Below are 13,691 nucleotides of genomic sequence, written 5' to 3' on the forward strand. Positions count from 1 at the left end.
GTAATATTTGTACCTGAAATTATGACCTAACCCTAACACATACTACGTTCCGCCGTCCGTCATCTTGGGAAATATTCAATATTGAGTTGTTCGGTTGCTGTATTTGCTGCTTCAATGCAGCTACATTGCTACAAGGTGTCGCTGATTGGATGACTCTTGAATATTTCGCGACTCCTCGTCTACCGCAACAAGTCGATATCCGTTTTTGTAATTTGTTATATATATGCTTTTTATTTATTTCATATTGTATATTGGTGTTGCATGACGAAAATAAATATCTGAATCTTGGTTCACATACTTCGGAAATACCTAATTTGCACGCCTTATTGAGCATGCAGTTCCACGGAGTTTAAATATGTGTTCCCTTTCGAAATTTTCAAAATAATCAACAGCCTGTAAAAATTGAAAATTAATATAAATACAACATTTTTATTGATAAATATGCGTTATTTAATAATTGCTCTAATATTCTCATTTATTAGTATTACAAAAAAATTGAATTTTTCAATAACACCTGTTGTCGTTTTGACAATTTTTCTGCATAGGAACACTTTTACCGGCGCCCCGAGTGTATAAATAACAATGTAAACATTTAAACTCCTGCTATTCCTGCTATTTGCTACGGCTCGTAGGTCGCGGCAGTTGTACTTGCACGTATACCGGTACCCAATTTTGTTAAGTGACTTTATACGGCTAAAATGCGGTTCATTTCTGCCGGACTTTGCTTTTTGAGGGAGTGATAGCTGATATTACTAAGCATAGGTGCAGTAACATACAGACATGGAAGGGTAATTTTAAATCACTGGACTAGTGCGGTACCTCGTAGGACGGTCGCAATTATGACACAAGCTTGTGCAAATATTTGAAAATAAATTGCTGATGACACGGAAATTTAGCATAATTTGACACGTGGTATATTTGTTTGAAATGCTTATGGAAGGGTGTGATAACTGAGCTTAAAACTATAACATAAGAGTCTTGGCGAGATGGGGGCCAAGTTTAAGCCATTATATTAAAAATTAGATAGAAGCCTTGCTCATACCAGTTGTCATATGGAATTTATGGATAAAATAAATGACTTTTTACTATTTTTTATAGTCACAGGACATATTTCTATATTACTGCATTCAATTTCCATTGACTCCTTGCAAAAACGAGGATAAATCAACAAAAGACAATATATTGATATAAGAAGAAATTCAGAAGAATTAAGCAGAACATCAAATCACCATCATGTCAGTTACGTAAGTACTTAAAATATTGTATTCATATCTCTTAATGTTTGAAAAGGAAAAGTCGTGCAATGCTGTCTATGAAATAGAATCATTACTGGCTCCGATTCCCTAAACACCAAGTAAGTTGCAACCCAGGCCAGCTGGGTCTTGAATCAAGTCCTAGTCTCAGCTATTTTTTAAGTTTTAGTCGGGTCGAGTTGCTGATGTTTCGAGTCCAAAGAAAGTCCAGTCTGACTCGAATTAAATCCTATTAATAGTGACACTAAAATTCAATTTTGATTTAAACCAACGTTGTTTTGAAAGATGCCAATACAGAGGGTACTAGGGTTTTGTGCACTGAACCTCAAGTTCTTTCTTCCTTGTTTACATCCTACTTTGGATCTGTGTGTTCCAGTTTCGACAATGATGCTTAAATGAGATAGTATTAGAAGGAAAATGAAGAATGGTAGAATCTCTTTCCACAAAATAGCAGCTTATATTCGCTGTTATTATAAGTTACCGTATTTCCCGGCGAATAAGTCGCTTTTCTAGACCCAAATTTTTGGCATGATTTTGGGGTGGTCGTCTTATTAGGCGAGTATGATACATTTTTTGGTGTCGCCTCATTATTCAACTCAAACCATAAAATACCAATTACGTTCTGCGATATCATCCCCACGTTTTCATCATTGCCGTGTTGTTTTAGATCGGTAATGTTCTTATATGGTGCACGTAATCGCGAGTTAAGTTGAACACAATTAGATTGAAATTGAAAGACAGTTTGAATTCTTGAGTTGTTATGGATTGAATATTACTTTACAAGAAAAGTCATATAGGCTATTTTAATCAATGCGCAAAGACGGCGACCGCTCAAAAGCCTCTGCAGTCTGCATGGTAATTTGAGATACCGATTCCTTTCTGTAACTTGCTTGTAACTTTTGTTATCACACAATGGACTCTATAACCAGGATAATTAACATATAAGAGTTGTTACGTGCCGCTTGAATCTGCAAAAACAATCGTAATAAATTTATTATTCCAATTTCTCCCAGCCGACGGGGGTGAGGAGGTAAGTTCTGTCTCTCTTGAGGGGATAGAGGGAGAATCTTGCCTCTAGAGAAGTATTTGCAGTAGTACAACTACCAATATCTATTTTTTTCTATTAATACTATTATATTGGTTATCTATCCACGTATAAACTACTTGAATTGTACAAAAGCAGAAGTGCAACTTGCACATAAGGATACATTTAAAATTGAACAAATAAAGTATCATAGTTTTTATGCATTTGGAGTTCCAGAATAGGCGAAGGGATGTATTTAAAAAAAAATTGTAAACCGGCACCGCTATGTTATTGCATCAGGCTAAGCTGCTAGCCCAAAGTCTTAGTGAGTATACCAACCATAAAAAGCTAACACTAGATATCAGTATTGAACAAGGTTTGTTTACATCACTCAGAAATGCCTCAGGGCCCATTTTGCTCTTTCGTAGTTTATAATCGCCCCCTCAGGGCATTCATTATTCTTTGTGAGTTGGTTAGGATGAGCAAGTTCATAACTTTCAGATTTCTAGACACTCAATCAGCAGTTAGGTTGTGAAGTTTCGATTTAAACGAGTGAGTGTAGGAATAGGGGTATGATAGACAAAGAATTAATAAGTAATGAATAGGTCTGATGAAGAAATCTATAATCGGATATTTTTGTGTTGTGTAGTTTGTTATTTTTAGAGTCATTATTCACGATAAAGAAAGAAAAATTTGAAATAACTAAAATTTTTTTTATATTGGGATTCTATGATAATATACCTTTCAAATTTTTGCAAGGAAGCTTATTTTATGAATAGAATAGAAGCAATTCATACAAAAATAGTTAATTAGGATTCAGGGTAATTTGCATGAGTAGTTATTTGATAATGCTTAAGGTTGTGAATTATAAATTAATGCTAGTAAAGAGGCGAATTGTATGTATATTAGAATTTAACAAGGGATTCAGTTATTTTTGTTGTGTAATTTTCCTTATTTCACGGCCAAATCATAATCTATACCAAAAAAAGTAAAAACTAAGATGCAGAATTAAGCATATTATGTCAATATTTTGTTTATGAATATAAGTTTCAAATTGTTCAATAATAAAGAGAATTTTGTTTTTTTCCTTTTGCCCGGTGCATCCATGAAGTACAGTTCACGAAATTATTATTATTAAATTATTTTAATACTCATAAACCAATATTTAAATATAAAACTAAACTTCATAACACAAATTAGAAGAATACTGATTGAATGTAGGGCTTTGTAACATCAGTGCACAAGGAAGCTTTTGCTAGCTTTTTGGGTATCAATATTAGAGGAAGAAACTTTTTCTTTGGTTAGAGGTCGTAATCTTTGACATGGGGGCGGTTATAAGTTCATCATCAGAGGAAGAGAATGAGGAAGACGAGGTATTTTCTGAAGAAGAAGAAAAAGTAGAAATACGATACGAAGAAAATTTGAAAGAAATAAAAACAGTCGAGTCAGAATCAGATTCTGATATTAGTTTTGACTCGAGTTCTGACAGTTCTAGTTCAGACGACTCGAGTTTTTTCGGCGACTCGACGGAAGAGGATTCCGAAACTTCCAGTTATGAAGAAGTTGAAAATGAAATTTCGTAAGTTTTTGCTGATTCATCAGTGAAACAGTGAATCAGCACATTTATCTTGCATCAAAAATTGAAAGAAGATGTATTTCGGGCGTTTCTCTTTTAATTCTATATTTCGTGAGACTATTCCTTGATTTGCTGTTCTTTTTTGAAGTGGTTTGTTTGAAGCTAGTTATAGGCACACACTCAGTGGTGAAAGAGAATCATTTCTGAACACAGTCAATGGCAACCACTAAAATCGGCAGTGTAACTCATGTTAGGCGCTAGTACGCTTGCCACCGCACCATTATTACCCTGCTTGGGTTCACATGTTCGAATCCCATGATGGGATAGTCATGTGCGAAACTATTGCTGGTCTCCTCGCCGCCACAGGGTGGTTCACGTAACCGCTGATTGGTTCTCCATCATTGAGTTCATGCATCTTGAACAAATAAATGGCTGACTAATCCCATATTAGGCGCTGACGGATATTCACGGGCCGGGAGAGGAGAGCGCCGACTGGGGGTTGTCACCGATAAAAACTGTGAGAATGACATAACGATTGGCGGTATCTAGAATGCAAAATAAAAAACATGAAGTGTTGAACTATTTCACTTAAGTACGGCGAGCTATATTACCAACGCTATAAAGTAAGAAAAATAGCTGACAGCTTTTGGAAAAACATTTTGTTAACAAATTTTGTTCTGGTTATTACGCTTTCTTTGAACGATGACAGCTCAACCCAATTTTTTTTATTTCAGTGAAGGAATCTTATTCAGTATGGGGAACCCCCTTCTTGATTTGTCCACCAATGTTGCAGAAGGATTTTTAAAGAAGTAAGATTTACTTTACTTTGAATTACATTACACTGTGTTCTGTTGTTTATATGCTGAAATTCTATCCTATCAAGTGAGAGAGGGAGAGAGATTTATTATTTCATCAACCCAAAAATATAGTCACCAATAAAATTGTTTTGGTATGAATAGGAGGGAGCGATACGAGGTCATCAAGGTCTACTCCCACCCTATTTGCTGATATGATTAAGATTCACACTAGTGGCAAAACTTGGACTAGCATGATGATATTTTCACAGGTTTCTAGAACAAAATTGGGGGATTCTTAACACTGGAGAGGCTTTACGTTACAGAGAAAAAATGCTTTTATAACAGATTAAGCAAGAACCCTATAACACTCAAATTACATCCAGTATTATATTGGAATTTGGCATTGAAAATTTGGATTTCATTGAGATTGCGATAATAATCATTTGTCCATCATGTCTTCAAGTATTTCTCTTTTTCATTTTTCCAGATATAACTTGAAAACAAATGATGCAATTATAGCAGAAGAAAAACATTTGCCAATGTATAAAGACTTGGTTGAATTTTTTCCGATAGAATATATTGCAGGTGGTGCAACTCAGAATTCTGTCAAAGTTTGCCAGGTTGGTTTATTTTTGAAATTAAGTTTTGACACATTTTTATGAAAACTTTTATGTAAAGCCAGCAAGCATGGATGAATACATTCCAGAACACTAAGTGGCAAATTACGGCCCGAGGGCCAAACCCGGCCCACTGAAGTGTTTCATTCGGCCCACTTCTGTCTGCTCAAATTGAGACTAAAGTTTTTATGGATATAAATATTCCATGAAAATATCAATGAAAATAACGTCATAATGATCCCTATTCTTGCATTGTGCTTATTATTATTATGTAACTGTTCGCCTAGCTGTTGTAAATAAACGTTTATATTCATAGTTTTTCTTATTGAGTTTTCAGCCCAATAACCAAGTCTATTATCTGTAACTGGCCCAACTCAGAAAAGTAATTGCGCACCCTTGTTCTAGAATAATCTTTTCGAATAGGAAATATTGAATATATTCTGAAATACGTCTGTTCAACAAGAGATATTCTTCAAGACAATTGTAAATTTGTGTAAATTAAATTTGTTTAAGCAGAATATTTGAGATAAACGTTGCATTTTCTATTTTATCAATGTAATTTGTATTGCACGATTTTCGTTGGTTAACTGCCATCAAAATTAACAGTGCTCCAACAGTCAATATTTTTGATCTTAAAAATGTTTATTTATATATTTTAACCTTGGGTCTTGATGCTGGATAACCAGCTTTAGTTCCCAATGACTTCCCTTCTCCAATGAAATGTGTATTTAATTTTATTGTTACTTATCGATTTCAATCAGTAATTATGTTGCTAGGTCTGTCTGTCTGTTAGATGCACGCAATATCTCACGAAAGCGAGATTGAATCTGCTCCAGATTTTGCATGTGCATTCATCATATGTTGGACCAGAAAGAAGCCTATTGATTTTGGATGAATTATGTCGTATAACTAGCGAGTTATTAATTAATTAGTGATGGGACACAAGGTGTCACTATGGAGTAAGAGCGCTTTTTTGGGGGATCCCCTAACTTTCGGTCGATAAGTCCCCGTCTCTGACCGATATTCTCGTTTTAAACTTTGCATGCTATTTTTTTACTGTATGGAAATAATAAACTTACCGTAACTATGAGTATAAATTTATTTTACCATTATTTTTAAAAATACAGAAATAATGAGGAAAGATAATGTTGCGCAGGGACCGACAGCAATTATTCTTATTTGGATACCTTGTTTTGAAAAATTTTTTAGACATTTTGGAATGCATAAAAACGTATTAAAATAATTGGCATTGTTTTTTTATGGCAAAAAAAGTTTTGTTGCTCGAACAAACCGGTAATTTCCGAACGAATTATGCTCGACTACCGAGATATCACAATCTATATTATCACTGTTTATATATATATATATTTGGGTGTCCATGAAGTCTCAAAATTTTGGCACATGTATTAAATGAAGTAAAAATACTTGAACAATTACCGATTGAAAAAATTGAGAACTGACTTCATAACCAAATTGAAATTGTAGAGCGACTTTGTAACCACCCTTTATATATAACCTATTATAACCATGAAAATAAACCTATTTTATCGCCTTTCAGTGGATGTTGGGAGTACCGCAAGCCACTACTTTCATAGGATGCATTGGGAATGACGAATTTGGTCAAATATTGAAACAAAAAGCCGAAGACGTCGGAGTGAAAACAGCATACTATGTACAGGACAAAGAACCCACTGGGACCTGCGCTGCATTGATTTGTGGGCATGACAGGTACTCGAATTTTGTGTGTTGAGAGTTATTGAGTTTGTGTTTTCATTTTCAATTTTTTTGCACTTGAATTTTAAATTAGAGGTATGTTCCCAATTCTACCTAATTTATTGCACTCAGGAAAAACACATTTTATCTTACTTGGCATACCCAAGATCTAGTTTAGGGCATAATTTGCTTCTGGCATGACTTATATTATGTTTAGTCTTGTTCACCCAACGACCTTAAACGAACCCAGGCCTCCTTTCCTATCGCATTTCCACTTTCCCGGATAAAAATGGAATCCTATCCTACGATTATGTTTGTCTCAAAAGTTATATTGATTTCTCCTTTTCCAGGTCTCTTTGTGCGAATCTCGCAGCAGCAAATGAATACAAGAAAGAACATTTGGACCGGAAGGAGAACTGGGCTCTAGTAGAAAAAGCAAAGTTTTATTATATTGCTGTAAGTTATTCGAATATGAATTTCTCAGTTATTGGAATTTATCCTCCTCTTACCAGGCTGGCTAGAATTTTGGTTTTGACTTTTCCATTTTCTGAATCCTGTTTCACCGAAGCAGATATTATTGACTTGATTTCAAAATACAAATTTTTGTTGGAAAACTATGAAATATGCAAGACATATTCCCCCCTCAGAAAAGAAAATTAAATTATTGGACTTCCTGAAGTACCAGGTTAGGGTTCAGGTTGTGCGACATCTTGGTGCGCATACTTCAGGAGTACCAAATTATTAATAAATATTTCTATGACTATAAAAAACATTATTCAACACTAGAGCTTATATTTTTGTATGGCTGTGCCCAGAAGTGCCCGAAAGTTATTTTTTCTCCAGATTAAGTTCCCAGATAATGTTCACAGACTGATTTCTCCCTCAGTGCTTCTCACCTCTGCTAATCAGTTTTTCCCTTTTTATAGGGTTTTTTCCTGACAGTATCCGTAGACTCGATCTTGGCAGTAGCAAAACATGCGGCAGAAAATGGAAAGATCTTTATGATGAACTTGTCAGGTTTGTATTTGTTTTACATGACATAATTATTTGTAGTTCACTCTGAACCAGGATCAGCACAAGTAGCAAACTGCTAGGTTAGGACTACTATTGTAGCGATTACCAACCAGGGGCCCCAAAAGGGCCCCAGAGCAGTTGGTGGGAGGGCACTATGCTAGGCACAAAACAGATTTTACTTTTCTCTTGACAAGAAAACTTCCTGTTCCTCCTAGTTTCATTGCTTGATAACAATATTTCACAAGTGTTTTCACTTTGTTGAGCATGAATTATTTGAACATAATGGAATTTGGAATCTACCAATCAAAATAACATGATTAATACCACTGAAACGATAAACGAGGGGCCATGAGTGCTAAAAGCTTCTGGAAGGGGGCCACAAGCCATGAAAGATTGGAAATGCTGATCTAGAATATTACAGAATTTCATTGATGATGTCTAATCGATCAGTTAAGGAAGGAAGTTTGTAATGATTCACAACTTCCATGCGAAAGATAATTATCCTGTTTCCTTGTTGCACTGATAATGTCATGCCTCTGTAATCAATTTGACAAATTCTTCCTGTCATCTTATTTCCTAATGAGGAACAAGCATTTGTTATGGTACATTAAGCCCTCCATATAAACGATTACCCTGGCCAACCCTGCTAGTATGGATGCCCCAAACAACCAAATAACTTCAAAATACCATATATTTTCGCAAATAAAGCTACGTCCTGAAACGGCGCCAAGCCTAATTTTTATTGCGGTCAGAGTTATGCGTGTATAAATATTCTCTATGGTTGATGTTGGTAGTATGACATAGAAAATATCCTCTAAAAGTGTCGGGAATCACACATTTAACGCATTGCTTTCCTCCCAGTTCCAGAGTCCCTTTTTGAAAACCCTGGGCCTGGCTACGCCTCTTTTCTCATGTTAACAGGAATTAATCTCCATCTCTCTCATTTCAGCTCCATTCTTGTGTGAATTCTTCAAAGATCAACAAACATCAGTTCTTCCCTATGCTGATATTTTATTTGGAAACGAAACGGTAAGTCAACTTGTTTTTTATGATTTTATGGATATGATTTGTAAAAAGTCAATTTAGAGCAGGTGTCCAAACTCACGGCCCTGGGGCAAATTGCGGCCCACAGGACGATAGTTTGTGGCCCCCACCTTGGTATGAAAGTTTAATGTTAGTGTGGCCCGAAAGTCACTTAGCGCAGTTCGCCTGAATAATGATTAATACATTTAATATAAGTTATAAGTGCCCGGATTTTTGACGTCACAATCATTACGTTATATCATTCGGTGTTTTGCCCGGTGCTTTTATTACTGTAAGGCAGGAGTCGGCAACCTACGGCCCGTCGAGTTATATAATCCAGCCCGCGACACATCACTGAATTATAGTAACAAAACAGCTGTTTTGACGATTGTATTCTTTACAAAACAGAATTTAATGTAAGACAAGTGTAGACTAAATTATAATATTATCTAACAAGTATATAATTCGCAATTACTCGTTTAATGAGCCTATAATTTCATGATAATTATACAAATGACAACAAAACGCAGAAAAGTTGATGCTAAGTGCAATGGGTTCAATGGCACCGAAAATATTCAAATGAAATTTTTTGCAATGCAATGAGGAAATAAAGCTATATTCTATTCAACTTTCGGCCCGCCAATCAATTCGATGGAGTTTATAGAATTGAAAAACTGAGAGGTATTTGATTATATTAAAACAATATACATATAATAAAATAGGCTCTCAGGTTTGAATGGGAACCCTAGGGTTTTGCGAACCCATGGTTGAAAATCATTAAAGGTTTTCAAAATTTCTTTGTCAGGAAGCCGCAGTATTTTCTAAAATTCACAACTTTGGAACTGAAGACGTCGCTGAGATCGCTAAGAAATTGGCAGGTTGGACCAAGATCAACAGCACAAGGCAGAGGATTGTTGTTATAACACAGGGAGCTGAGCCTGCTATTGTTGCTACTGGTTGGTGTTTTTTATTTTTATTCGAAACTAATTTCTTTTGATACGTCTTTTGATACGCTCCAGACAAGGCCTTGTACAAGCAACTACTGACATCCAATGATATGAAAGGAGCTACTGTTTTTTGGGAGAGACTGGAAGTTGAATACCCAATTTATTACGGTACTCCCGTAGTATGTGTACCAGGTTAGGGTTAGGGCATAATTTTATTTCGATTTACCTCACTTTAGTTCTATCATGAGTTCGGGGACTGTCTGTGTTAGCCAAGTGAATTTAACACCTGCCCATAGACTCCTGTCCCTTTACCCAACTTGATGTAAAGTAGGCGAACAAAATTAGTTACCACCATATTGGTACACATACTTCTGGAGCACCCAATTGCGAACCACGGCCTCTCGTTCGGTTACCATCCCATGTCGGGTATGGGATTATTTAGCCAGTTATTTGTTTTTGAAAGCATGAGCTTGATGGTGGAGGAAGCCGGAACCGACCAGCGGTTACATTAACCACCATACGGCAAAGTGGAGTCCAGAAAACCTCACACACATAACATTATTATCCTGCATGGGATTCGAACTTGTGAACCCACGCAGGGTAATCAGAGTTGTGGGGCGAGCGTGTATCTAACGCTTAGCATGATATGCCACATTACTGTTGCCAGTAAATAGACACAATAAATTTAAGTATACCAAAATAAGCATTAATAATTACATTAACTATACAATATAAATTAACACAGGTAGTATGTAGCATAATGATAGAAACCCTCCCATCCCGCAACACACACAGCAACTAGCTTTCTATTTCGAATAGTATGTGTAACCTATATCTTTGAATTCAGGCCCTCACGAAGTTGCAAAGTACCCGATAATCAAGATCAAACCTGAAGACATTGTGGATACAAATGGGGCTGGAGACGCTTTTGTTGGAGGTGGGTTGTATGAATTACATAAATGTGAAATTTAAAAATAGTCAAAAAAATATGGCATTGTAATAAGAATCAGTTTTGTTTGGGTGAAATATAATTGTTCTGTGAAGAACATTATGCGCACCAAGATGGCGGACACTGGAACGTAGTATGTGTACCAGATTTGGGTTAGGCCATAATTTTATTCCAATTTTCCTTATTTTAGTTCTATTACGAGTTCGGGGTCTAGCCATGTGACCCCTGTAGTATTTGTACCTAAAATCATGGTCTAACCCTAACCTGGTACACATACTACGTTTCGGTGTCTGCCATCTTGGTTCACATACGACTGGAGTACCCGATTTAACACATGAACTTCGCTCAAAGATCAGTCTCCTTTACGTATGAGCGAATAAGCTTTCTCTCAAAATATGCATTTTCTAAATGCTTTCCAGTGGCCATTCGTAACTTTGCTCAGTAATTCTTACTTCCGAGTGAGTTTGAAGTAGATATGAGTAAATTCTCATTAAAGAAATGTTTAATTCTCAAATTCAATCATTATTTCAGGTTTTCTATCGCAACTAGTAAAAGGAAAAAGCATCGAGCAATGTGTGCAAGGAGGACATTATGCTGCGAATCTGATTATTCAACGATCAGGATGCACTTTTCCGAAAGAAAAATGCGCTTTCGAATCTTAATCGAGTGTTTGTTAAATAGAAATGGAGTATTTTATCATGTTTACCCGTAAGGAATCGCTTAAATCAAAATGTTTTATATAATCAGGATTTGATAAAACAAATAACTGGCTAACTAAGTGGTTTTCAGAGAGTTTTAATAGCCACTGACATTAGAGTAGATGTTGCGGCTCCGAGTACGTTTTAGTTTGACGAAAAGAATGCTAATTTATTCTCTTAAGGTTGCCGACCTATGCCTTATTGGGCCAGCTTTAAAAGCATTTTACCCACCCATCATAGTTCAGACTCCTGCACATCCAATAAGCTATACTGTTCACTGACATCGAAATAATATATTTTCAAAATGAATATGCGCACCTAACTTACTCAATGTTGTTATTTTCAACTCATCTACTCGTTATTTTAAACATGAACATGATAAGATAAACCATTTCTAAATGAAATTGAAGGTTTTAATTGAGAAGGCCAAACACTTGATTTATTTATAATTTACGGTACTTACTTTGCAAATGTGGACTGTTCAAGTATAACCTTTGCATGCAAGATCAAGGAATGTGGAGGCATATAAACTTTGGTACTCTAGTAGTATGTGTACCGGGTTATGGTTAAGCCATAATCTCATTTCAACTTTCCGTATTTAAGTTCTATTACAAGTTCTAATTTCGACAAGATCTCTGAGAAAAATCTCCTTGGCTCACACGAGTCTTCTTGATAAGATTGTCAAGAGTGATTTATAAAATTTATGATTTTTTGAGCTTTAGTAAGAAGTTTTGGCTTGTTTTATCACCTATAAAAGTCCGCAGTCTCCCCTCTCTGACATGAAGGAGTTTGGAAATTCAACTCAGCCCCTGACCTATTTGAAATCAAGACTTCACTGACCTATTCAGGAAAAGCAAAAACAGGGCCAAAGAGAAAAAACAATATTATTCTCACTTTTGAGTCTGCAATTTTACGCATCAATGAACAAATCGTTTAACTTGATCAAAATTACCTTGATTTATTTAATAATATCCTAAATACGCCATGTCCCCCACATGGCATATTTAATTGTGCTATTGATTGGGTTTCTGGCGGTATCCGTTGTTTTGCTGGCCATCAGCTACTTGTCCTTAATGTAAAAATTATTTCAAAGCCCATCTAACGCAGTGGTTCCCAAAGGAGGTCAAAATTAGAAGCGGAAAGATATTTGTGGGCAGGAGGGGTACCGGTACATATGATTATCAAACTGTTATGTGGGCCATAATTGATCCGTGGGACGCGGTTTGGAAACCACTGAACTATAGTGAATGAAAATCTTTTATATTTAACGTTACGTTGCTGGGTCAGATGGCGTGTTAACCACAAAAATTTGTTTTCATATCAATATGATTATGGTAATTATCATGTCCAGTTTGTATATGAATCTGAGAGACTTCGGTTTGCTTGAAATCTTTTGAAGTGATCACGGAAAAATTCTCATTTGAATTTTTTTTTATAATTATTGGTGACCATGGTGCCTGACATCTATATCGTTGCAAAGAAATTTATCTTTTGAATGTTTTATGTAATTAAAGAGCTGTTCAATTAAGCTTCTGCATGGTTATATTCGAAAAGAGGTGCCAGATAATAAGCACCTGTGTTTAGTGTGTAATCCTGGAAGATATCTTTACATGAAGGATATGGTTTTTATATTTTGGGGAGAGTAAGGTCAACTAGACCAGGGCTACTCAATTATTTTAACCGAAGATCTGCATAAAAAACTTCAAAATTATTTGTGTCCGGTGTTTCCGGAAATTATATTTAGGCATTCTTGAATGCGCACTTCCTTGACTGCTAATGATTATCAGCTAATCAAGATTGTTTATTATGGCGTTATTGTTCTTTTAATATATATTCAAAACAAAAGTCATTTTATAAAATGAAACTTTAAAAGTGGGACTAATAGGTGCGGTCCGAATCAAATACTCTGAAGGTCCGCCAGTTGAGTAGCCCTGGACTAGACTATTTATTGATACTTTGAACCTCGGCTCTTAGAGACAAACCTAATGTGGGGTTTCGCTTAGAGTTGCTAGGGGGGCAAGGACTGCTAGTCAGGCCACGATATCTCGTTACTGGAGGAAGATGACTTTGTGGTCGTATC

General features: G+C 35.9%; 1 protein-coding gene across 2 annotated transcripts; it reads left to right on the plus strand.

Annotated features, from left to right (window-relative positions):
* Positions 1-1,102: 1,102 nt before the first annotated feature.
* On the plus strand, positions 1,103-13,139 carry LOC120347488 (uncharacterized). 2 transcript variants are annotated; one of them, XM_039417493.2, is made up of 10 exons: positions 1,103-1,244; positions 4,588-4,662; positions 5,138-5,270; positions 6,826-6,995; positions 7,331-7,436; positions 7,907-7,997; positions 8,944-9,023; positions 9,823-9,973; positions 10,812-10,901; positions 11,445-13,139. In XM_039417493.2, exons 1-10 carry the CDS (start codon positions 1,234-1,236, stop codon positions 11,573-11,575), a joined length of 1,038 nt encoding a protein of 345 aa, XP_039273427.2. In that variant the 5' UTR covers positions 1,103-1,233; the 3' UTR covers positions 11,576-13,139. The 2 variants fall into 2 exon arrangements, with proteins under 2 accessions (XP_039273427.2, XP_039273426.2); XM_039417492.2 differs by lacking the exon at positions 1,103-1,244 and adding an exon at positions 3,393-3,856.
* The last annotated feature ends 552 nt before the right edge of the window (positions 13,140-13,691 follow it).

This window comes from Styela clava, chromosome 11 (assembly GCF_964204865.1).
Source record: "Styela clava chromosome 11, kaStyClav1.hap1.2, whole genome shotgun sequence".
NCBI classification, from domain to species: Eukaryota; Metazoa; Chordata; class Ascidiacea; order Stolidobranchia; family Styelidae; genus Styela; species Styela clava.